General features: G+C 43.2%; 1 protein-coding gene across 1 annotated transcript in view; it reads left to right on the top strand.

Moving 5' to 3' along the window:
* adam12b (ADAM metallopeptidase domain 12b) overlaps positions 1 to 25,598 on the top strand; it is a 127,806-nt gene that overhangs the window by 96,527 nt on the left and 5,681 nt on the right. Inside the window, exons 12-21 of the mRNA XM_083775238.1 lie at positions 2,557 to 2,734; positions 5,915 to 6,004; positions 8,368 to 8,563; positions 9,032 to 9,140; positions 9,650 to 9,848; positions 10,007 to 10,084; positions 16,374 to 16,482; positions 16,900 to 17,038; positions 17,392 to 17,500; positions 22,674 to 22,928. Coding sequence (XP_083631364.1) covers positions 2,557 to 2,734; positions 5,915 to 6,004; positions 8,368 to 8,563; positions 9,032 to 9,140; positions 9,650 to 9,848; positions 10,007 to 10,084; positions 16,374 to 16,482; positions 16,900 to 17,038; positions 17,392 to 17,500; positions 22,674 to 22,928 — 1,462 coding nt within the window. The remainder of the gene's footprint in view (positions 1 to 2,556; positions 2,735 to 5,914; positions 6,005 to 8,367; positions 8,564 to 9,031; positions 9,141 to 9,649; positions 9,849 to 10,006; positions 10,085 to 16,373; positions 16,483 to 16,899; positions 17,039 to 17,391; positions 17,501 to 22,673; positions 22,929 to 25,598) is intronic.

Below are 25,598 nucleotides of genomic sequence, written 5' to 3' on the forward strand. Positions count from 1 at the left end.
TGTCTCAGTGTCTGTGTGCGCTGTGGTCCTTATGTTCATACTGTCAGTCTAATCGGCTGGCTTTAACAGGTGACAGTGTAGGACACAATTGCAAAAGGAGTTTAACTTATACTCATCTTTACACATTTAATGTCTTCCGTGTTCATTTGACAGGGTTGTTGACAGTTAAATACACTAAGGATTTGACTGTGTAGTGTGTACTATTTCTGACGAATTTAACTCTTGACCCGCAATTGTCCATTTTACGGGTCAATTTGTAGACTTTCAGAGTTAAATGTTACGCTGTAGACATTTTCATCACACACTCTCTGTTCCCTTTAGAGGTCTTCATCACTCCGTCTCTGCATCACTGCCCTTCCATCTGTATCTCTGGATCTTTTGTGTTTCTCTTTTCTAGCTCTCCACACGTCCCGTCTGTTTTCGCTCTCCTGCTTGTCCAAGTAATTTGTTCCATGTCTCTCTCTTCCTCTTCCTCTGCTCGATTTATTTCTGTTCTCTTGTCCTTGGTTTATAGACACAGAGAATCTCAGAGCGAGCACCCCCCCCCCCGGGGACCACAGCTGTTACAGGCAGATCAGACAGTTTCATCTCTCGATTCATAACGTCTCTCATTCTCAATATGAAATCCAATTTCTGCCCTCGCTAAATTAGACATTACTCAGCGTTTCAGGTAAGCGGTCCCAGGGAGCAAAATTAATGCGGTCGAAATTATGTGGTTTCACAATTGCTATAGCCAATATACGGGGACCTCATCCAAGTGCACACAGACACACACACACACACACACAAGTGCCTGTCCTTTGAAGATGTGGCTTTCAAGTACTTTGGCGTGCTGCACATTTGTTGGTTTATTTACGCATGTTCATAGAAAAGATTGTACTGATTTGGAGGCTCAACTGATCGGTAAACCATTGAAATGTGTCCCACAGTTACTTTGATTCTGAATGATGGTGGTTTTCTTTCTTTCTTTCTTGAAGTCTGCTACAGCACTCTTGTCAGTTCTTTTAAATCACAAGTTCACAACTGAACTGAATGTATTTTGTAATGATGCACTAGCCATAATGGACCATTTGGTAGAGAAATAATGTCTTAATGTTTTGTGTAAAGCACTTTGAATTGCCTTTTGTTGAAATGTACTTTACAACTAAATGTGGCTTGCGTTGCTTTTTCCTTCCTTCCTTCCTTCCTTCCTTCCTTCCTTCCTTCCTTCCTTCCTTCCTTCCTACCTTCCGTCCTTCCTTCCTTCCTTCCTTCCTTTATTTCTTTATCCCATTTTAGGCGGGAACCCCTTTTGGTGTTTTAACTAAGCATTATGTTATACTTTAGCTATTGAGACATTTTGAAAAACCGTAAAAATGTGCCTCAAATCTTTCCGAAAATTGTCATGATTTAGAAAACTTTTTTTTTTCTTCGACGTCAGGCCTGAATGGGTTATTTCATGGTATTGGTCTTGTCCTCCACCAGGTATCCCTTCCCGACAGTGTTATTTCATGTTATTGGTCTTGTCCTCCATCAGGTATCCCTTCCCGACAGTGTTATTTCATGTTATTGGTCCTTTCCTCCACCAGGTATCCCTTCCCGACAGTGTTATTTCATGTTATTGGTCTTGTCCTCCATCTGGTATCCCTTCCCGACAGTGTTATTTCATGTTATTGGTCCTGTCCTCCACCAGGTATCCCTTCCCGACAGTGTTATTTCATGTTATTGGTCCTTTCCTCCATCAGGTATCCCTTCCCGACAGTGTTATTTCATGTTATTGGTCCTTTCCTCCATCAGGTATCCCTTCCCGACAGTGTTATTTCATGGTATTGGTCTTGTCCTCCATCAGGTATCCATTCCCGACAGTGTTATTTCATGGTATTGGTCCTTTCCTCCATCAGGTATCCCTTCCCGACAGTGTTATTTCATGGTATTGGTCTTGTCCTCCATCAGGTATCCCTTCCCGACAGTGTTATTTCATGGTATTGGTCCTTTCCTCCATCAGGTATCCCTTCCCGACAGTGTTATTTCATGTTATTGGTCCTGTCCTCCATCAGGTATCCCTTCCCGACAGTGTTATTTCATGGTATTGGTCTTGTCCTCCATCAGGTATCCCTTCCCGACAGTGTTATTTCATGTTATTGGTCCTTTCCTCCATCAGGTATCCCTTCCCGACAGTGTTATTTCATGTTATTGGTCCTTTCCTCCATCAGGTATCCCTTCCCGACAGTGTTATTTCATGGTATTGGTCTTGTCCTCCATCAGGTATCCCTTCCCCACAGTGTTATTTCATGTTATTGGTCCTGTCCTCCATCAGGTATCCCTTCCCGACAGTGTTATTTCATGGTATTGGTCTTGTCCTCCATCAGGTATCCCTTCCCCACAGTGTTATTTAATGGTATTGGTCTTGTCCTCCATCAGGTATCCCTTCCCCACAGTGTTATTTCATGTTATTGGTCTTGTCCTCCATCAGGTATCCCTTCCCGACAGTGTTATTTCATGGTATTGGTCCTTTCCTCCATCAGGTATCCATTCCCGACAGTGTTATTTCATGGTATTGGTCTTGTCCTCCACCAGGTATCCCTTCCCGACAGTGTTCAGTACCTGCAGTAAGAAGGACCTGGCGGCCAGCCTGGAGAAAGGCGTAGGCATGTGTCTCTACAACATGCCGGAGGTGAAGGTGCTCTACGGCGGACAGAAGTGTGGCAACGGTTACGTGGAGGAAGGAGAGGAATGTGACTGTGGAGAGCCAGAGGTATGGGTTTATCTTACTGTACCATTTGGACCATACAATGTCAAATCTAACTACAAGAGTGTAGAAATGGAACAATTTACTTCCATTTGTACATTCTCAGTAGTAAACGGCTACTGTGTCGGCTATTATTCACAATTATTGTACAAATAATATGATAAGGAATTGCCTTACACATACAGTAAGTATGTTGAAGTATGCATTCAAGTTTCATGAATCGTATGAGTCATGTCATCCAGAACCATACCGGCAATCTGACATGTTTAGCCCATTGACTATATCTTACAGTATATATATTTGTTTGATTTCAATACGGTATAAAAATCAACTTGCCGAGACCTGTGCTCGAGGTGCATTAGGTAATCCAACACACTTAAAGGTATATTCAGTGATTTCACTCAAAAAACCTTAGGTTTAGTTTTTGGCTGTGGGACCCAGCCTTTCGTCCAATCAGGATAGAGAGTCAAAAACGAAACCTAAGGTTTTTTGACCCCCAGGGGTTAACTGGGGACAGGGAGGAACTCCTTATATGGTCAGCACACTCTATAGTAGAGAGGATTATCACAACAAAACAAAAAAATAAGTGATATTTGAATTAAGTGAAATCACTGAATATACCTTTAATATGCGTGGGTATTTTCTGTCAAACTTATGTTATCTTTAATGTATTTATTAAAGCACTCTTTGATTTGACAGGTGAAATTGAAAATAGAAATAGTCCCTGGTGGGAGCATTGGTGGCGCAGCCAGTACAGTAAAGTCCCAAGGGTTCCGATCCACTGTGCAGCATATACGGTTTGGCCGAGCGTTTCTAAGAACACAATTGGCCGTGTTAGGCGGAGGGAAGCCAAGCGGGGATGGTGGTCTCTGTCACCCTCACCCCACGCACTCCTATAGGCTGAGGCTATAGGAGGATGGAGGTGCTGTGTCCTCCCATTGACAGGTGGCCCAGTAGGTCACAATATCAGTGGCAATGTGTGGGATGGAATTGGCATTACAGTACAGGCTAAATTGGGGAGAAAAGGGGGTAAAAATAATTGACTGAAAAAGAGTCCTTGGAAAGAAACACATTTCAAACGTCCATGACATCATTTTAATGACTAAATTAAAAAAGAAAGCCATTAGAATAATATAGTCCTTTAAGAAGTGGACCGCTGTTAAAACTGATAAACCAAAATAAACCATAACTGCATCACCCAACCACTTATTAGAATTACAGAAAACCTCAGCGACCTCAGCCTCCGAAAACAAACCACAACAAACATAAGAGTCAAACTCTCTCATGGCAACAGCAATGTTACTTGCACTGAAGGTTGACAAGGAAAAACAACAAAAACACTGTCTAAATCAATGCAAAACCCCCAGAGGCCCACCAAATTTAGGGTGTTTTATTTACATCACTCGCTCTCTGTCTCTCTGTCTCCAACATGTGCTGAGTAGTGCCCTGACAAGGCAGCCACGGTGATGTAATTTCCTTCTTACCGGCCCATTAATCAAACATGCCGTCCAAATGTGTGACAAATGAAACAAACAAAAGTGTAATCAGGGTGAGAGTGAGCTTTCTTTGGCTGTGCCATCCACACAACTGGGCTGGGTCAGTGAGGTGTTCTGAAATGCATGTGCGCGCACACTCTCTCTCTCTCTCACTCACACACACACACACACACACACACACACACACACACACACACACACACACACTTCTTAGAGATTCAAGTAAAGTACACACTCACAGACACATTTTGGCATACACAACATTCTCTCTCAATTTCATATGCAGAGACTGAAGCTGAAATCACACTCCCATCTGGAGAGCAGGTACAGTACTGTACCATCACCTAACCCTGCCAGGACAGCTGTTCCTTTCACTTACAACAAAGAAACGTCATCACTCCGAGCCTTTCAAGTTTTGACATAATTTCCCATAGTCTGTTGGCTGTCTCATTCAGCAAAAGAAAACACTCACATTCCCATTTGGTGTTGGCTGATTTAGCATGCCCAGCCAGAAAGCAAAATAACAAGGGTTATTACGCAATAGGGTTAGGCCTATGTCTTTTTCAGAAATGGCAGGCAATAAACGCACTTGGATAGGGAGATGAAAGCATCCTTCACTCATAATTCTAAACAATAGACTGACGTCAGGGTGAAGAATGAAATTAGTTGAGTATGAGTCCCATAACTCATGTGTGTGTACCAGCTCAGTGGCCTTGTGGTTAGAGTGTCCGCCCTGAGCCTGTGAGGTCAGGGTTCAATCCCTGGCCGGGTCATACCAAAGACTGTAAAAATGGGACCCAGTGCCTCCCTGCTTGACACTCAGCATCAAGGGTTTGATTGGGGGTAAGTCCCTGCGACATACTATCGTCATGTCCAGGGGGTGTACTTGTACATCAAGCTGCCTCACGCTACAGAAACAGGAGATACGGTAGGCTCCTGCCCTATGGGCCTCATGGCTCGGCAAGGCTACTTGGTGTTGTGTGTGTGCACAATGGGTTTTGGAAAACATTGTGGATGCACTTGTTAGGCATCTAACGAAAGATAAACATTCCACTATCTCCCTTGTGCTGTTTCACAGCCATCTGCCTCCCTTCTGTCTTCCCCTTATCTGTATTTTTCGACTTCTGCCAGCGGCCAGTTCATCCTGCCATTGCATGCGATCGAGATTTTTTTCCGTACATGCCGTTAATTGCCAACTCTGCATTCGCCCACTATCTTTTTAGCACCATCCAATCTCAGCTCGAGACCACTTCAGCCAAAGCCCACCCATGCACCCACTCTTTCAACTGCCTCAATTGATTCTGTCTGCCTCTCTCTCCTCCTCAGGCCTTCCACTGGTTCGATGCACACCGGGGGGGGGGGGGGATTGGGGGATCAAATGAGCTGTGCTTCACACAAGTCCAAAAATCTTTTGAGATCCCCAAATCCAAAACATATGAGCCTGCAGCCTCAGGGCCACGCAGGGCCCTTTGCGTTGACAAAGAGAGAGCAGTTCTCAGCGCTTGGCTAATGTTGCCATGTCCCTCAAAACTCAAAGGGGTCGCCGAAGGTCGGTGGGCAACAGGAAACGCGCTCGCCCATCCCAGAAGGCTTGACCTGACATGGTCCTCCTCGGTATCGTGTGCTGAGAGAGGATATCGGCTAACGCTGATATGGTCCATGTGTTGTTTTTTGTGTACGTCTCTCTCAGGAGTGCATGAACCTCTGTTGCAACGCCACCACCTGCACCCTGAAAGGAGACGCTGTGTGTGCCCACGGACAGTGCTGTGAGGATTGCAGGGTAAGGAAGCATGCTCTCAACATTTCTGTTGTTATCTCGGTCTCCAAACACTTTTCATTATACAACCTCCTCCGCCAACCTTGCATTAATACGCCGGGAGTGCACAAAGCTTACTCACACGATGTCTCTCTAAAACATAAGCACACACGCACACACACGGCTCTGCTCCTCTGTCTTAATCTGTTCACTGTCTCACACTTCACCTGCCCTGTCAGACCTTTCTGTATACTCTGAGCTGTGTGGACATCACATGACAACACATGTTACACAAGCTTTTACTTTGCAGGGAAGGGGACATTGCATTTCGAAGGCTGTATCAGACAGCAAATATCCACTCAAGTGCAAGAACAGCAGCTTTATCTCTATCTGATTTATATTAATTAACTCAGAGAGTATTATTCTCTTGTGATATGATTAATAAGATTCATCACCTGCCCGCCAGACTTTTACAATTTAATTCAATTTAACTTTTTGAGTTTTCTTCATCTTGCTAAAGAAGTGATTGTTCCTTTGACATGTCCTTCCTTCCAATCAAGTTCTCAGATGTGTGCCTCCACTTTGAGCTGGAGTTGATTAAGTTCTTTGAAGTTGCTCATTTTCTATTAATCATGTTTCAGTGTAGACTTTAGATTAGAAACTGAGCTCTTCTCTGACATAAAAAGGGTTTGACCCCCCTGCTGTGAGATATCATTAACCCTGGTCATTATATGCTAACATTTCCTAAATGTTTCTAGATTTTTCAAAGTTTTTCAAAAGTTTTTTTAATAAACCGTACTATAGACGAATAACTCCACACTAATTTTCTATAATGTAGCTTACAATGCTTTGTGTCACCCAATATTCGCCCCCAGAATAGTGATGCTAGTTGTTCGAGACAGTTTTATGTTTTCTTTTCACTTTTTTTTTTTTTTTTTTTTATATGATACAGATTTTTTTTGGAATAGATTAAGTTATTATTACTTGATATTTAGAAGCCTACACCTCTAATTTGACATTTTGGTATAATTGTATTGTTATTTAGTGTGATTTAGCCACCCTATAAACATTATTTGCTTTAGAATTAATTATCTTGAGAGTAAAGGTTTTCCATCTATACTAATCAGGAATAATTAGTTATATAAATACTAGTCCTTACCCGTTGTGAGATATTTGCCCCCCCTTGTGGCCGTGAAGGGTACTGCGCCCGGGTGCGTTTGTAATTGACTAATAAATTAATTAATAATCATTAATGTGTGAAATCGAAAAAAGGGCTTCGTTACGCCCTCCATATGCATGGGAGTGATTGGTGCAGGCAGTAAGGAGTTACAGCACTGTTTCTGACGGACACACACACAGACACACACTCAGACATTCGGTTAATTATAGTATGATATATATATATATATATATATATATTTTTTTTTTTTTTTTTTTTTTTTTTGATTATTGCATAGGAAGTATATATATATATATATATATATATTTTTTTTTTTAATTATTGCATAGGAAGTGGAAGTGGTTTGTTTTGTTTAAATTTACTTTACACTAATTTTGGAACAATGGAAAAAAGCTTTGGTAAGGGTTGTGAGCATAGACTGTAAAAAATATGGACAAAGCGTTCGCCGGGTCTAACATGAACGTAAAATGAAGCCTGTAATAATATGGTAATTCCTGATGTAAGTCGCCATCTTTCTAGATCCGTTTGGTACCAGCTGGCCATTGGCTGGCTCCGTTTTGGACCAGCTGGCCATTGGCTGCCCAGACAACGAGGCGGGACTTCCCCCCTTCTTCTCCGTTGGTTTTTATTTTGACTCGAGTGGGAGGGGAATCCCGATCATAGACTGTAACGGTAGCCACGCCCCTCAGAACATACGCGATGTTTTTTTTTCTTTATGGTCATTTTTTTAATTAATGGGACCATAATTTTCCAAAAAGAATATTATGACATTAGAAATGAGACTTTAAACTAGTGACTGGAAGAAGAAAGTATTCATGACCATGTTTATTAAGGTAATACAGTCTAGGTGAAGTTGGGCCAAAATACATGGGCCTCTATGGAGCTATGGGGCTTTTTGGGTCCAGTCCAGCGCCACAACAGGCCATTATATGAACTACCGATTTCAAATGAGGCTTCACGAAATATCTGGCTGACGAGGCAACGTTTTTGACCGCATATTTATTTATTTATTTTTGGACATTTTCAGTTTGATGATTTCCGTGGAGGAGATTTAATGGAAATAATGAAAGAGAAATTGTTCAATTACATTCTGCTTTTTTGGGAGGAAATAAAGTGAGTCAAGAAATAAAGTGAGTCGGTGACTTTACAGAACAACATTCCCTAAGTCACCTATAACTCCGGTGTGCGTTTGCGCCGCGTTCCACAGCTCAAACTGGCCGGCACACCGTGCCGTGAGTCCAGTAACTCCTGTGACCTGCCAGAGTTCTGCACCGGCGCCAGCCCTCACTGCCCCGCCAACGTCTACCTGCACGACGGCCACGCCTGCCACAACGTGGACGGCCATTGCTACAACGGCATCTGTCAGACTCACGAGCAGCAATGCATCACACTGTGGGGACCAGGTTAGTGTGGAAGAGCGGCCTCCAGTTTCGCACACGAAGACGGCAGATCTACACGCTCACGACTCCAGTGGCATGCACAGATAGACACTAGGTGGTGCTAGAGCACCTGCCCTTTGCCATCTTTTTTTTTTTGTACAGTGTGTGGACCATGGTGACATTGATCAATTCTTGATAAAAAGCTTCTAATATATTATTTATGCCCCAAAATCTATAAATCTCACACTATTAAGGCAACCGGCCGGTTCCGCTCTGCACAAGGTGCACTTCTTTTCACTTGAACACCTGCCCCTCTAAATGTCTGTGCACGCCACCTGCACGCCACACTGTGTCGCAGCACGTTGTGCGCTTGTAAATCTGCCATTTTTGGTGTGCAACAAAGTACAAACCAGGCTTAAGAATAATTTTCACCGGCCCTGGTTTTGGGTGCTTTCACTGTGGTTCATCTTCACTGTCCATTCCTAATGCAAGGAGCCAAGCCCGCCCCAGGTGTCTGCTTCGAGAGGGTCAACTCAGCGGGAGATCCATATGGGAACTGCGGGAAGGATTCTAAAGGCTCCTTTGCCAAATGCGAATCGAGGTAATGGCTGCATCAAGAAGGCAGTCAGAGAAATGACTGCATAACAACACTGTTTAGCTTAAGTAGCATTGTCAGCAACCATCATTAAACAATGGATTCTGATATCAAAAACAAAGAATTTACTAGGGTAAAAAAGCAAGTAATTTTAAGAAGACGGCAGCTAATTACCATCTCAAGTACTTATGGAGCTATTTTTGTTGGCTAATTATCATAAGATTCTCACCCTTTGGGTGAGTTCTCTTATCAAGTGCTTTGCTAATTGATGTAATTGCTTTAATGACTGGGGGACTGAAGCAGAACAGTCATTAACTCCCTTTCAATAGTCTGGCTACAATTAGACATTTATACTTACAATTCTGAGATACTATCCCATGTTCACACACGCTTTATTCATTAAATATATCCATTAGTTTGCTAGTTACTGTGTGTGTGCGTGTATGCGTGCGCGTATGTGGACATGCACAAACACTCATGCGTACTGTATGTACATACATGTGTGTCATACTCAGGGATGCAAAGTGTGGCAAGATTCAGTGCCAGGGAGGTGCCAACCGACCAGTGATTGGAACAAACGCCGTCTCCATAGAAACCAACATCCCCCTTCAAGAAGGTGGACGTATTTTGTGTCGAGGGACCCATGTCTACCTCGGTGATGATATGCCTGACCCTGGGCTGGTCCTGGCCGGTACGAAGTGTGGAGAGGGCAAGGTAAGTGAAGACACATTTAACAATATTAAATGACGGGCAAAGAGAAAAAAATCCAAGGTTTTCTTATTCCTGAGGCAGTACTTTTTCCTGAGGCAGTATAGCTATTGCTAAAAACGTGCAGCCACTTAAAAATGTAACGTTGCTTTTCCCTCTTCTAGATGTGCCTGAATCGCCAGTGCCAGAACGTCAGCGTGTTTGGTGTGCATGAGTGCTCTGGGAAGTGCAGTGGTCGTGGGGTGAGTGCTAAATGCCTGTAGCAGAGTGTTTGATGTTAAATTATGCATTGTAGCTTGTGTAGCAGCGTAAAAGAGCCTTGAGGTCTTGGATGACTCTGTGTTTAACTATTTAGTCAAGTGTGTGGCCAATTGAACTAAATGACGCCTGTCCTACTGGCCTTTACATTTTACACGTTAGCGTTCCAGTATCCCATGTATTTACAGCGCGGCCTGTGAGTTACTGCGGCTGCTCCCATTCTGTGCAATCAATCTTCATTGCCCTGCTGAGGTTAAATCAATCCCATTTAAGGGCATCATTTATGTTGTGCTTAAAGTGCTGTCCATCATCTTTTGGCTGCAGATATGATAGCGCATTGGAGGAAAGCTTACATGCAAACAAAGCTGTTTTAGGCCCACGGAAGCGAACATAAACCTGCCCAAAAAAAGGTTCACTCACTCACTTCGCTCCTTTTATCAATATTTGAAGAGGCCCCTTTTATCTTTTATTTACTTTGTTGCGTATCTCTGTGAATCAAAAGAAAGTGCCTAGGGCAAGATTTGCTAGTTTTTGAACTTCAGTATTGATTATAGCGCATCTCATGGAGACGGTATAAAATTATAAATCAAAGCTGTTTTTAGTTTTGTTCCTTGTTTCAGGTAAACATCAAACTCAAATAGAAGAATAAAATAATAAGTGAGGTGGTATTGAGAGCTAAGTGAAGGCCTGAATGAAACACAGTCACCATGCACAAAAATGTAATCTAGTAGTCCTTACCCATTCAAATATTATGAACACCAAATGATGTACAGTGTGGGTAATGCGATTGAATAGATCATATTATTGTATCATATTATAAAGGGGCAAGGTCGCGTGCTCGCATCCGCCTCGTTGACGGCAGACTGCTGGCCGAGTACTGGCGCTGCGGGGTCAGATCAACATGGAATGAATTCTGTACTGGCCATATAAGGAGCATGTCTTGAGTGTACAGGGTTTGATGAGGTCAGATCAACATAATGTCAGAACAGGTCAGCTCCATATATGGAGATCTAAGGGTGGTAGCGGGGACATTCTCCTGAGTGTGCAGAGTTTGATGAGGGCCCAGGTAGGGCCTGTATTTTCGGGCCTGTTGAGAACTCTAGTTTTCACCGGCTGCCGGATGCGGCCGCACTAATAACTTTGGGACAGGTCCATCTAGAGTTTGAATGGAAAACGGAGACATCGAAGAAAATGGATGGGAAGGATTAACATAATTATGTAATGTCAGAACAGGTTCCAACCTACTGTATATCCATACAGTATATGGAGATCTAAGGGTTTGAGGTCAGATGTGGAGTTGCATGGCCAATATTGATGACATCAGGGATCTCCATATATGGGCTTAATTGCAACAGCAGGGACTCGCATTTACTATGACATCAGGGATCTCCATGGGTCTTTTACTATGACATCAGGGATCTCCATGGGTCATTTACTATGACATCAGGGATCTCCATGGGTCATTTACTATGACATCAGGGATCTCCATGGGTCATTTACTATGACATCAGGGATCTCCATGGGTTTAGATGGGGGCATTCCCATGTATGGGGATAATGAGTGACGGACGGGAAATTAACGATTTCATAGTAAATGAAACAAGTGCCTCCTATTCACTCGTCACTCTGAACAGCTGTTCGCTAAGTCGCGATGCTAGCTGTTTTGACATGATGTTCACAGACATATCAGCTAAATCTGAATTTCTATCGAATATGAATTTCTATCGAATATGTTAGTTATCATGACATTGACCTAACACATATATTGTGTTTCTCAATGTGTTTGTTTGGCAAAAGTTGACAACGTTCAAGATGGCCGAAAGGCCGAAACGTTGGACACTAATAAATATACAGCATCGTGGCTACGAGTGTGCGGCCTTTTTCTCTTTTTTACTTAAAAGTTGACAACAACACCAAGCCTGACTGGACTGGCAGAGAAAACAAGGAAGTGTCTCTATCTGGTGGCTGCAGACTGTAACAACTTTCTCTAGTGAATCATTTTTGAATAGTTTCATGATTTTCATGTTGCCATGATTGTAACCGTTTTTGAAAAGCAATAAGCCATGCGAGGTCCGAGGTGACCTTGTATTTTATAATGTCTGAGAGGGTTGGAGTTACCCCGCTGCGCGTCATGACTCACGCCTCTCAGCCATTATAAAATACTAAGGTAATCTCACACTTCTTGTAGCCTATTGCTTTAATATCCAATACTATCCACTATTTCATCATAATATGCTAATTTCAGCTAATTTACTTTTGATGTCTAGTGGTGATAAATTGACTGTAATTTCTGTGTGCAGCAATCACACGCAGGTGTGACTACATGCAGGGCCATTCTGTCATGCAAAACAATGCCCAACTGGGCTAAACACCTAGAAAATAGTGAGTGCCGATGCCTTATATGGGGATTGGTGGGGCGGCTCACTATGGTCGTTAAGATGCTAATTAGGCCTTCAGTCCCTCCCCAACCCATCGTTGTCCAATAGGCACGTTAGCAACGGTTACTAAGAGAGGAGACTTGGCAAGCATTTCCTTCTCCTTGAGATGTACGTTAAATTACGGGATTTCTCCATATAAATAATCGATCATTTCAGTAGCAATCGCTTCAAAATGTCTTCTAAATCTAGTCAACCAGGCCTGCAGTAGGCTATGCACTGGACAAAATGTAGAGGAAATGTTAGAGGGAGAAACTGTATCCAACTCAATCAACTTTAACGACCGTCCGACGGGAGTTTTCATGTAATGCACGGTAAGACTACAGTGATTTGTATTATTGCCATCACCTGGGTGGCTCAATCGTGTCATTTTCCCGACGTTAAGCTGTGTATGTGTTCAAAAATCACACCCGTGAGAATTGAGGGGCTCTCTTATCATCTTACAACATGATTATGCCAAACAAACATTCAGACAAAACAAACATTAAATTCTCTTTATTGTCAATGGCGTTTTTAAAACAAACATTGAAATAAACTAAACTAAACTAAACCTATATTTAGGAGGGGCTAGCATCCCTCAACAACACAGCCATGCAAAATAACAGTGACAGAGCTACGACGTGACGAAAGCTTTCCCACCAGCATAGCAACGTTGCTAAACTATTTGGATTGGCATTGGACAATCGCTTTTGGGGTGGGGTTTAGCGAAGGCCTAATTGGGATAGGTGGGGTGTCTTTACCTTTGATAATTTGGATGAACTGGCACACCCCTTCAAGTTACAAGGACTGGCATTCATCATCATAAGAACATACTTACAAACAATTCCTGCCTTAAGAAAATGTCATGAATCTGACTCGACTTCTCTTAGGAATTCACTTAGGAAGAAATGTAAGAGGAAATGTAAGGAACTTAATGGTGCATGATGCCCATTTTTCTTAATGCTGAGGTAGTTGGTTCAATCCCATTACCCTAACCCACATAATAGGCAACGTGCATTGTGTTGACCATTTTTTGCTGTAGTTGTTCTTCCATTCGGAGGACACCCCTCATTACTTGAGTCCTTTCACACAGCCCATGGCGCTTACTATCAGTGTGAGATTTGAGTGTTGAATGTCAGAATGACTGGCACCCATTAAACAAACGACGACATTCTGAAAACGCAACAATAAACCAATAAATATACTGTATGGAGTTTAATCGTCATCATTATGCCATGTTTACCGATAGACTGAACTGAACTCACAGGGCAGCAAATTGTGGGGAAGTCACGAGGGAATACTTTGTTTGCACAGTACCGGGCGGAAGCATGTTCTTCTGTGCTGTGTTCTGCTGCAGCAGCCTTGGAAACTCCACATTCCACTCTTCAACAAACTTACGCTGACGTTGTTCAGATTCATATTTAATCTTCTACTGTCACTTTTGTGAGCTCTTTTTGCCAGAGCTCGCAGCACAGTCACTTCACGCTCTGTGTGTGTGTGTGTCGCAGTTTACTATGAACATCTGCATCTCCCGTCATTCTGTCAGTCATGCCTCGTGACACTCTCCATATATGGCCAATACAGAAGTCATTTCATATGTTGATCATCATTAATCAAACCCCTAGATCCATACCTCCATATATATGGAGCTGGCCTGTTCTGACATCACAATGATGGACACCAGACAGCAGGACGCATACATCTTCATGTCTACAGACAGACATTCCTTTCATAAAATGAAAGGAACTTCTATAAACTACACCTTTCCCTTGGCAATATTCTTTATCTGGTAATACATTTGAGATATCTAATATTGAATGGTGAAAGTTATTAATATCCGAGAGGATATTTCGTCATGAGAGTTCCATTACATCACCCTTAAAAGCTTATTTGATATACAGAATAGACTAGACAAGATATCATCAGACTTGCTAGTGCCATTCAACATTGAGCACTGCAGAAGTGACCACATTGAATGAGACCTTTACCCATACAGCATCGATTCATCTTCCATCTTTTGAGTCTCATGTGGCCTGTCTGTTCTAAGTACCCACCAGTTTAATTTGAAGTAGGTTAAATTAGATTATTCCCTGCTGTCGCTGAGAGAGAACGGTAGCTACTCTTTGTGATGTTAATTAATGATGGGGGTCATCATGGGTCATCTTTCTGTCGGGTAATTATTTATCCTTGAACTACCTCTTGCCACAGTTGTTACAGTTTTATGGATGCACATACATGTTAGGTTATGTTTTCCAACAAGCACACTCCCATTCACACATTCATAAAACCTTCCCTATGCTGTAACATATCATCGAGCAGAAATACAGTGCAAAACCGTTCAGGAAAGGGGGGGGGGGGGGGGGGATATCCGTGTTCCAATGGATCCAATGTAGTCATTATTTCGTATCTTGTTAATACTTTTAATTTGTTAAATATTTATAACGATTTCAACCTATGTTGGGCATTGTCATTTTACTGACAATCTGCCTGTTTTAATAGAAATATCAAAAATAGTAGATCTGCTAGCTCACATTGCTCATGTTGTGAGCTTGTAGGCTATTGGCAATTTTTTAACAACATTGTCATATGACAAAGTATAAAATATCATCAATTCGTTCCATTAGATTAGACCATAGACCATTTTATGGTTTTATCCCGAATGAAAACATTCTCTGAGGTAAACGAGTTAGTGTACATTCCCCATAATAGCCTATAGCCACTATAATGATTTAGTTATTACATAACTTAATATGCTACTGCCTGTATTCTTCTTGGACAAATATAAAAAGATAATCCTATGGAAAGGCTATATTATTTACTAGTTGACTTGTGCTGACTGCGGCGGTGTGGGCTAGCCCCTCCCTCCCCTCACTGGTGTGAAACTGGGTAGTAACGGGGACACGCTTCGGTGTGCTCTGCTTCGCTGCTTGCGTGACTGTTTCGACTATGGCATTGAAAGTGTCTGGTTGCGTCCCCCCCCCTCTATGGGTTGCGTAGAAAGGCAGCCAATCAGAACTCAGTCAGCGGGTGTCAGTATGACTAGCATGTCAAAGTGTTCATGGGTATTCATTCATAGATCAGTGCTTTTCAAGCCACTGGTAAAAACATGAAAAGATGAAATATGCAGATACAAGGTTTCTATCCAACAGCAACGATATAAAATGCACATGCATGCCCGCACATCTGTGCTAACGCCCTCAGCTGCCTCAAGTGCCTCTTAACCTCGTCACCCGGTCCGTCCTAGGGAGAGTCCACTGCTGGGAGGCAGGGAAGGCACTTCACCATGTGAGGCCCGCGTGAAAACGAGATCCACTCTAGTCCCACATCTCCCTTCGCCATCTCCCTCCATCTGTCATTCTAGCTGGCATCTGGACTCCATTAGCTCGCTGGGGAATCCTCCTGGATCCCACTCCGGTCCTGGAAGACCCAGTTCTTTCAGGGTCGGGCTCTCCCACACACATCCATTATCCATTCCACATCACTTTGGCCTGCTGGAGTGGTGCTGTTTGTTTGTAAAAGTCTTTTACATGTGGTCCGAGATTATCTGTTCATCCTGGATTTGACAGAGATGGAATGTATCTTGGTTATTTATATCTTATATTATATCTTGGTTATAGCCGACAAGGAGTATATCAAGTACACCTGGATAGCATATGGTACAGGATGTAACAAGACACACGCACACAAGGATGACGGCTAAATCAACAGACTGGATCATATAAAAGTTAAACCAACTTAACGGCGCTATACTTAACGAAACGATAAACTAAAGTTACAAGAGCTAATGAGGGCCATCTGTTTCCAGTGTTGGATTAACTGATAATGAGCAGGATTGGAATAACAGCCTCCATGTTTTGCAGGTGTGTAACAACAAGAGGAACTGCCACTGCCAGGCCCACTGGGCCCCTCCGTTCTGTGAGAACGCTGGATTTGGAGGCAGCCTAGACAGCGGGCCAATGAGACTGGCAGGTATTGATAAGGTTTTTCCCCCGTTCTTCTGACAGAGAGACCCACACCCAGGAATGAGGTTGACACTCTATAAAGCTACAACACACATATTGGGCCTCGTACTTACATTTTTGATCAGCGTCAGTTGTATTGATTTTTGGCTCGCACTGAGATGTCTGAACTCCCCTTTCCCCTCAGCAATACATCACGCAACTAACTAACTAAATGTACTTCTAAGGGAGGAAAATCCATGATTAATTTTTTTAAGATGAGAAAAGCAAAATGGCACGAGGAAAGAAATGTATTGAAGACTGTGACAGCTAGCTGAGGCCTAGCTATACTGTAGTAACAGCGTCTTCTTGCGTATGTTCTTCCATTGTTGCATGCTGTAGATGTGCGTGCATGTGTATTAATGTGCATGTTGTCGTATGTTGTCAGCCGACAGTGTGGCGGTCACTGTGGCGATCCTGGTCACCCTGGTCAGCCTGCTGGGAGTCACCTTCCTTGTCTTTCTGAAGAGGAAGACTCTGTTACGCCTCTTCTTCACCAATAAGAAGAGCTCTCTGGAGAAGCTCAGGTAACCATGGCCACAGCATTACATTCACGATGTAGGGTGGCGCATTTTAATTCATATATAACAGTGTCATAGCATTGTATATATACATTTAGTTGACTATACTGTATATATAGAACATTTGTGAACATTTGCCAAAAGTAGCCAATCTATAAGACCTCCTTACGTTATACATTTTGATCCGCTAAGAGAACTACTGATGTAGAAGGCATTTGTAGCATCAGCCTCATGTCTTAATAGGTTATAACTTGCAAGGGTTCCTGTGACCCCATATTGTCAGATGTAGCCTCGTCTCTGATGCGGTATTGAGTCAGATTGTAGCAGGCCTAAAGATCTTTCCCTGGCTGTGTGCATAGATCTGTGGAGGCCAACAGGCCAAGCAGCCCCATCAGGACCCAGTCTGTGTACAGGGCCTCCCCACAGCGCAGACCCCCACCTAAACCCTCTGGAGCCAGCATTTACAAGGTGGGTCACAGTGTCTGCACACTGAATTGTAGCTCCCATGAAAAATCTTTATTTGTTACAACGTTTCGACCACTGTGGGTCTTCGTCAGGTATGAGTATACAACATCAAGAGGCGTATTATATACAACAGCATATGGGCAGGTCAACAAGGAACAAGCTCTGTTGCAATAATGATTTTCCTTCAAGCTAGACACGCCCACCGCATCTAAAAGGATGAGGCTGCAATCAGCATGTATAGGTATGTCAAGCCAAGGACTCTATATATAAATATATTTAAAATAGTGGCTCTAAGGCCAACTCTTTAGAACCCAAAATAAAAGTATAAAGGTGCAAAGTAAGCCGCAAACCAATAAAAACATTTTTTCATTGTACGTAATTTTGACCAGCACCTGTAGAATTTCTGGAGATGTGCGTGCTTCCTGTCGGGTCACAGTGTCTCCAAGCAGCCAGAGAGCTGCCTGTTCCTGCAAAATAGCGTGCGCGACGCGTGCTGTGTTTAATTTGATTATTTGTTCCAAATTATACTCTAATGGAGCCTTGCAACTAGCACAACTTGTAACTCAGCCTGGACTCAGAATTGTCGTCGCGTTCGATTTGTAAAACGAAACAGGGGGACCATTTTCTTAATCACTTAAGCCCCTATATACTGTACTTAATCATACAATTTAAAAAAGGAAAATCATTTGACATCTTTTGTCTGCCAAAAAAAGTTAATGTGGTTATTTAAGTCAGTCTGACCTGAAGAACGGACAAAACATATCCCCACTGGCCATGAAAATGAATGACTGGGAAGGATATCAATTTAATTCAAAGGAGCTTTTCTAAATATCAAAAGCAGAAGCATGGATTCACCCCGAGCCCCCCCCCCCCATATTGTCAAAAGAAGAGGACAGCACGCCTGATAATTGATTTTGCCTCTTAATCTCTCTAGAAGGACTATTAATCAAGTCGGTATTGTTGGCAGAAGACAGAACGAATAATTGAGAGATGGTCCCATTTATACGGATACAGAAACACAGGACACAGTAATCATTACTGCCTATCGCGTTTCTGTCTGCGATAAAGTGATTTATTCCATTGAGGCATGGAACACACTTGATTGATTTGGGCACAGAGCAAAAATTGGTTTGGACCTCCTTGTATTTGAATTGATCCGCAGCTAGAGAGATTAATGTGTGATCTGTGTGAGTATAACAAAAATGTGTGTGTGTGTGTGTGTGTGTGTGTGTGTGTGTGTGTGTGTGTGTGTGTGTGTGTGTGTGTGTGTGTGTGTTCAATATAATTCAATCTTTATTTCAGACTCAGGGAAATCCATAATATAATAAATAAAAAAGAATATAGAAAGAAATGTTCAGTTTTGAACATACAGACCAGTTCGCAAATGGTTCCACAGTCTAGACGAGAACCTGACAGAACTACGTACGTATCTGGTTAGTAATGACATCAATGATGTTATTGATGTCTACACATAAATCTACACAGATCTACACATAAATCTATACATAAGATTGCATAGCACAGCAGAGCAGGTGGGGACCCCAACACTGACGAACATCTGGCTTGCACTGGAGCTTCTTGGAGCTCTCAGTAGCAGCCTCATACAGTCATTATAGGCCAATGTCAATCGTCTGATACTGGCTTGTTTGTAGCGACACCGCATGTTTCCTTGTGCATAGCTTCCGACGCTGTCTATATATGTCCTGCTCTTTTTTGCATTATATTTAATGTCAAAGTTAGCACTGTACTGTGAGCATGTACTGTGCATCTACAGGAAAACATACAAAGACCAGTACAGAGAAGCTGAGCGAAAAGTAAAAAATCACACCTGTGTGAACTGAGTGGTGCAACTCCCCTCTCCCCCTGCCTCTCTCTCTCTCTGTAATTAGCACTAGGCAACAGTGCAACACTATCTCTCTCTCTCTCTCTCTCTGTTTCTGGCACAACAGCGCCACTTTTGCCCCTACTGGTACTCATAGTCACATAGTCACACACATAGTCACATACATAGGTTAACACAGACATTGCTGTTCCTTGGAGTGGTTGCACCACTCAAAAAGATGATTAGAGCAGACAAGAGGGCCTACATTGAGGACCTCGTGAAGCAGACAGAAGATGCAGCCAAAAGAGGGGAACAGGGGACTGTATACAGGATCACCAATACTATATGTGGAAAGTACCGCAGAAACACCGACGTGCCAATCACAGACAAAAAATGGACGACTCCTCACATCTGAGGCAGATATCGAAACTAGATGGGCAGAACACTTCAGCGAAATCCTCAACAGACCACCTCCAACTTTAGAGGCTGATATACAGGAAGCAGAGGCCGACCTTGATGTTGAGATTGAACCACCAGAGATAGAATATATCATGTCCTCCATCAAATCCCTCAAGAATGGGGAAAGCTCCCGGGCAGGACAGCCTAAATGCAGAGCTGTTCAAAGCAGACCCAGATACACCCATGGACCAGAGCATGGTCCATGGGTGTATCAGACAAATGAAAAAATGTAAAGGAACTAGAACACCAGGGCAGGTCAGGTTGTGGCCTCCTGGTGGCGTTATTATAGGCCAATGTGAAAAGGGTGACATTTCTTCTTACGCCTTGGATGGTAATTGGATGATTTGAGGCATTTTGTTCCAAAAATGTGTTTTGCAAAAATTTGTGTTTACTGTTGTGTTTACTGTTCTGGAAAATTTGGGGCAGAGGATCAACGTTGGCATCCAGGGAGTGTGTGTGCAACATTTGGCATCGACCGGGTAACGGTGCCAGAGATTAGCTGGTAACAGACGGATGCACACCCAGTCCTGCAAACTTTGAAAGCCAATGTTAGCCAATTAGGATGGAATATGAAATATCGGACAGATCCGTTTTGAACACATGAGATAGAAGAGACTGTGTAACGATTTGCGGGATCTTTGGAGGAGTAATATCCAAAAAGCTTTTGGGGCAGAGGTTCATCGTTGGCATCCAGGGAGTGTGTGTGGAAGATTTGGCGTTGACCGGGATAACGGTGCCGGAGATTAGCTGGTAACAGGCGGACGGACACACACACAGACAGACTCACACACGGACAGAAAAACATACTCTCTCCTAGGGATGGAGCTCGTAATTTTTTATTGATAACAATCACCTTATCGATCAGGCTTATCGAGCCGGGTTCTTATTGAGCCCACTATTGAGCATTTCCTATTATTTTGTAGAAAGACAGGAGACAATAAATTCAGAACAGAACCAGTATCTTTTACTAGTGCCTTCAAATACAGTACATTTCTAACAGGCAATTGACCTTTTTACCAATAAAATAATATTAAAGAAACTGTTAAACTTCAAAGTGTTATTTTGTTTTCCCTGGCAGCGCTGTTTGGCAGGTATCAATACACTTTTAGACCGACATGTTTGGGCCAGCATGGATGATTACATTTATTTCTTGATCGCCTCTTGCCTTGATTGTTTGAACATGACGTCATGGGCCGCTATGCTCGATAACAGGCTTGATAAGCTCAAAGCTTATTGATAACAGGTACTCGATAAGCTTGTTATCGGATTTTATTGGTTATCGAGCTCCATCCCTACTCTCTCCCCATGCCTTTGGCCTAGTGGAGACTATTATCATCCTCTAAATATAACTTGTATTGTACTGTGATACACTAACGTGAAATAAAAATGAAATGAAATGAGATGAGAGTAAAATTGTTACCATGTTTACATTGACATTAATATGAACCACAACTGATGCGAAACAGATTGTAGGACACATGTAGCCAGGCAACCAAACATTGCTCGACATTACTGGCTAAGCAGCTTGGATTGGCTCCATGATATGATATCTCATAATGATATCATTGTTTTGAATGTCATGTATGTCCAAAACTGTTACTTTTCAGGGAATCAAAAAAAGCGCCTGTGCTCCAATGGAGCCAATGTAGTTATTTAGTCACAAGCTATGTCTAAAACCCACAGACGCACTTAACCACTTTTTTTTCCCCCTTCAAAATAGCAAATCTTGTAAATCCAGCTTTTGTGCTACACACAGATATTTCCCTTTTTTTACAGAATGGGTTCCCAGATTGCAAAAAAAATAACTGCAACAAGCTGAATTATGGAGATACAGTACAGTGGTTCTGCCCGATGGCAGGAATATATTTCATACAGTACATGTTTTTTCGTTAACCACTTTCAACCTGGCATCCCTATTTTGGGCATGTCATTATAGGCAAAAATATAGTATAAAATGTGGCGTAAGTTGTTATTGAGCAGACACTTGGCCTGCTAAATAACCGTTGACAATGGACAGGTCATTTGACTGTCTTGGCATACTGTGGAGTAGATAAACCCATGGTAGTGTAGAAGCCTTTCCTCTGAGTGGTCATTAGCAGCGTAGACTGCACCTGTGTTCCTGTTGGAAACAACCTGTCCATTCTAATCACTCGCTGGTCGCTTCACTGATGTCCAGATGTCCAGCGGCCTCACAGCAGCTCCTGTAACCACAGTCTTGTTTGTGTGTGTGTGTGCGTGTGTGTGTGCGCACGTACTCGTTGTGTGCGACAGGCAGGAAATCACTTCAACTCTTCCAGGTGTTATTGTTTTGTTGTGGAGCAGGAGGCTAACAGCTGTTCAGGACATGTGGCGTGTCTCTGGCTTTAACGGTTTTAGAATGTCGGCTCCAATAATGTTGTATTCCAGCTTTATGGCTCCCACTGACATTGGCTGTTTCACGCTCATAATGGCTTCATGGCCCGGGTGAATTTTTGCTTTTATCACTTGCTTGCTGCTGCACTTTGAGCTCAGGTAAAGGCCTTGAATTACTGTACCACGCAAATGCTACGCGAGGCAGCGGGGATATAGGAGCAGAACAGGGATAGTGTGAGTGAGACAAATTGTGTTTGGAAGAAAGGGTGAAGGCTTTAGTGGCCGCAATAGATTGGACCTAATTAACCCATTAAACCCAGGAAAGCATCATTGTCATTTTAAATGTCAGCGTTCGTGGGGCCCTGGCACAACACATTATCAGAAGGGGGGTCCATGGCCACATATGTATCATTTTAGGGAACTACTGATTTGGAATGCATTTGTAGAAACGGTCTCGGGTTTTAATGGGATAATGTAATAACTTCAAATGTCTCTCTCTCTCTCTCTCTCTCTCTCTCTCTCTCTCTCCCCCGCTCCCTCCAGCCCTCTCACCTGAGCTCGGAGCCTCTCCTCCCGCCCCACAACTTCCACTCCCACAGCCTGCGCAGACTCCCCCTCTACCAGCCTCTGCACATCAGCCACCCGGTGCCGCTGGTCCTGAACGTGGCGCAGCCCACCCTGCCCCCCGTGCCTCCTCACCACAGGGCCCTGCCTGCCCGCCACGTGGCCAGCTCGCCGCCCGCGCCGCTGCCCTTCCAGAGCCTGCCGCGCCAGCAGCCATCCTATAGAGTGGACCAGGTTGGTGTGCATAATACGGAAAAGACGTGGCTGTCTGGCGTGCGTGCGTGCGTGCGCATGGCTGGTTGTATGTCTGTCTATGATCTGATCATTTCGTACCATGCTATAGAAATTGAATTATTGCATGGTAACATGAGCTGTTTTTATCATTGGCCTACTAGAGCAGTGGTTCCCAAACTTTTAAGCACAAGACCCAAGAAAGAAATTACACATTTGCCCTGGACCCAAACTAGTGAAACTGGCAAATCTATTTTCGACAATTTTCACTACTTCTTAAACATTTGTTTTGTATTGTATGGACTTTCTTAGATCTTTCTTTGCTTTCTTCGTGAAATTACTGAAAAGATTTGAGAGCCTTTTTCACCTACCTTTGAAAACGTCGCTCCATTCCACGCAAGCATGGATGTGCTAGAATTGGTAAATAATCATGATCCATATGCGACAATCGGTTTGAAAGCTACAGGCTCTGGTGTAGAGCGTGCACAGCACGGTTGTCCATAGGAACACATTGTGCGGGTTTCTTCCACCGGCTCCTACAAGCTTGGGAAAGCAGTTTTTCTTTGTGATGGACATGTCCAGGGGGCTCCCGAGAACCCCCGAAACCAAGGGTGACCCATAGGTTAGCTATCACTACCCTCCAGGGGCCTTTGGAAGGAAGGAGCTCAAAGACGTCAACGGCAGGGAATGAGTTGATTTTTTTCCGAACTTTTTTCATGGGAATGTTTTTTGAAAAAAAAAGAAAAATAGTAATAAAATAAATAAATAATGATACTAAATGTAGGAAACAAAAAAATAAAGGGACCCATAATGTGTCTGCGACCCACAAATGGGTTCTGACCCAGTGTTTGGGAACCAGTGTACTAGAGCATGTTATGCACTGGGTAGTAGAGATGTTGTGCTACTACTGTGGAGGTAGTAGTAAACAGTGAGCGTGATTCATAGCTTTCACTCGAGACCAACTCTGCCACACTGGTCAAAACAGGAAAAACTACATTAAATTCTACCATGTGGGACCGTGTCATGTCCAGTTGAAAGGGAGCAGATAACGAAAAACAAAACGGAACACATCGTTCCGCACTGCAGTCTGCTCTTTTTTTTTTTTTTTTGCCCCACAATTTCGACAGCAGAACTCGATCTTGCCTAGCTCTCTGTGTCCCGTTTACTGAGTGGGGGGGGCGGTTTTTTGCTGAGCCGACGGACGGTATTGGCTGCAGTGGAGATAGTAAATCCATCTGTCTGCATGCGTTGTTGCTCCATGGCGAAGCATGCCCCCCCGTAGCATTGCAGCATTGTATCGTGCCCAACCACACTGCAGAGTGCATGGGTAGATTAAGCCCTATGTACTACGTCGTACAACAAGTAGTGAAAATAGCAGATCTATACGAGCTCACGATGCCTCATATTGCCGCATGTTGTGAGCTTGTAGGTCTGCAGTTTATGCAATTTGTTTTGACAACATGCCCAAAATTGAGATGCCAGGTTGAAAGCGGTTAACAGATGGGTGGCTTTATACCAGATGTTCGGCCAGGGCATAAAGAGATGCAGGAAGGTACACACTTCCAATTCTGCCCTGCCTGCCACCGAGGTAATGACTAACCATCGCGTACAGGCAACAGATGGCTCTCATATCCCATGATGGATGTTTTGTTGGTGTCCATATAAGTCATTTCAGTGCATTGCCCTTGGTAGCAGTGATCGTGGCGTGCACCAAACACAAACATACACTTTTAGTGAGAGCGTAGTGTTCACATTAAAACAGACTGCTACGTACGTTGCTTGCCAAGACAATGAAACGCACCTGTGCCTAAAGAAAGACTACTCGCTCGTTTGTCTTTAATCAAACAGAAGGTGCCATATAATAGGCAGAGGGGCTAATGATGCGTTCCACCCAACACTAGATAGAGATTCTGTTTTGATTCTTAGCCAGCTAAAACAAATGGGGTAGATTTTCAAAGGATTACATGTTTACCGCTGGCGCTGACACGACCTGCTTGCTGCCATTCTGTTGTGGAGTTCAGTCTCTTCCATCAAGAAGGTTTTATTTAACTATAAGGTACAAGACATACAGGCCATCCTCCTGGTAGCTCTTCCTTGTACCTGTAATAAGACGAGAAACACAATGTTTGAATAGAATTAACTTACCAGGCCTAATGGCTTTACTGTAACTTCATGCATTGTGAAATGTTTTGAGTGGGTTGTTACACTGCACCCGAGTAGACGGGTTGTCCTTTCAGGACCCCTTGTAGTTCACTCATAGAAAGACTGTAGGAGTTGATGATGCAGGACTGTATACATGCTTCAGTTCCCAACTCTTTAGAGGTCACTGTTGAAAAGAGAACTAGAACTAAGCTGCAGACTGCTCTACATTGTGAATGCCATCTTTTATTTAGTATTTTAATGGTCTTACTCTTAGAAGTACATTCACAGAAACTAAGTCAGCTTAGAGCTGGCCCAGTCTAACTTTGAAGAGAGGGGGCGAAAAAACAAGAAAAACAACAAAAGATAGCCTACTTTGGCAGCCCTTGTGCACGCAAATGTCTGTTTAGTAGCAAATTACAGCATGCTTTTTTACAGCATGCTTGTTTTAAATGGTCCCTCATTAGCACGTCGGCAAAATCGTTCACAGTCACACCTATCGGCCGGAGATGCGCTACATAAATCTTGACAGGA

This window comes from Protomyctophum parallelum (genome assembly GCF_964188405.1).
Source record: "Protomyctophum parallelum genome assembly, chromosome: 10".
In the NCBI taxonomy this organism is placed as follows: Eukaryota; Metazoa; Chordata; class Actinopteri; order Myctophiformes; family Myctophidae; genus Protomyctophum; species Protomyctophum parallelum.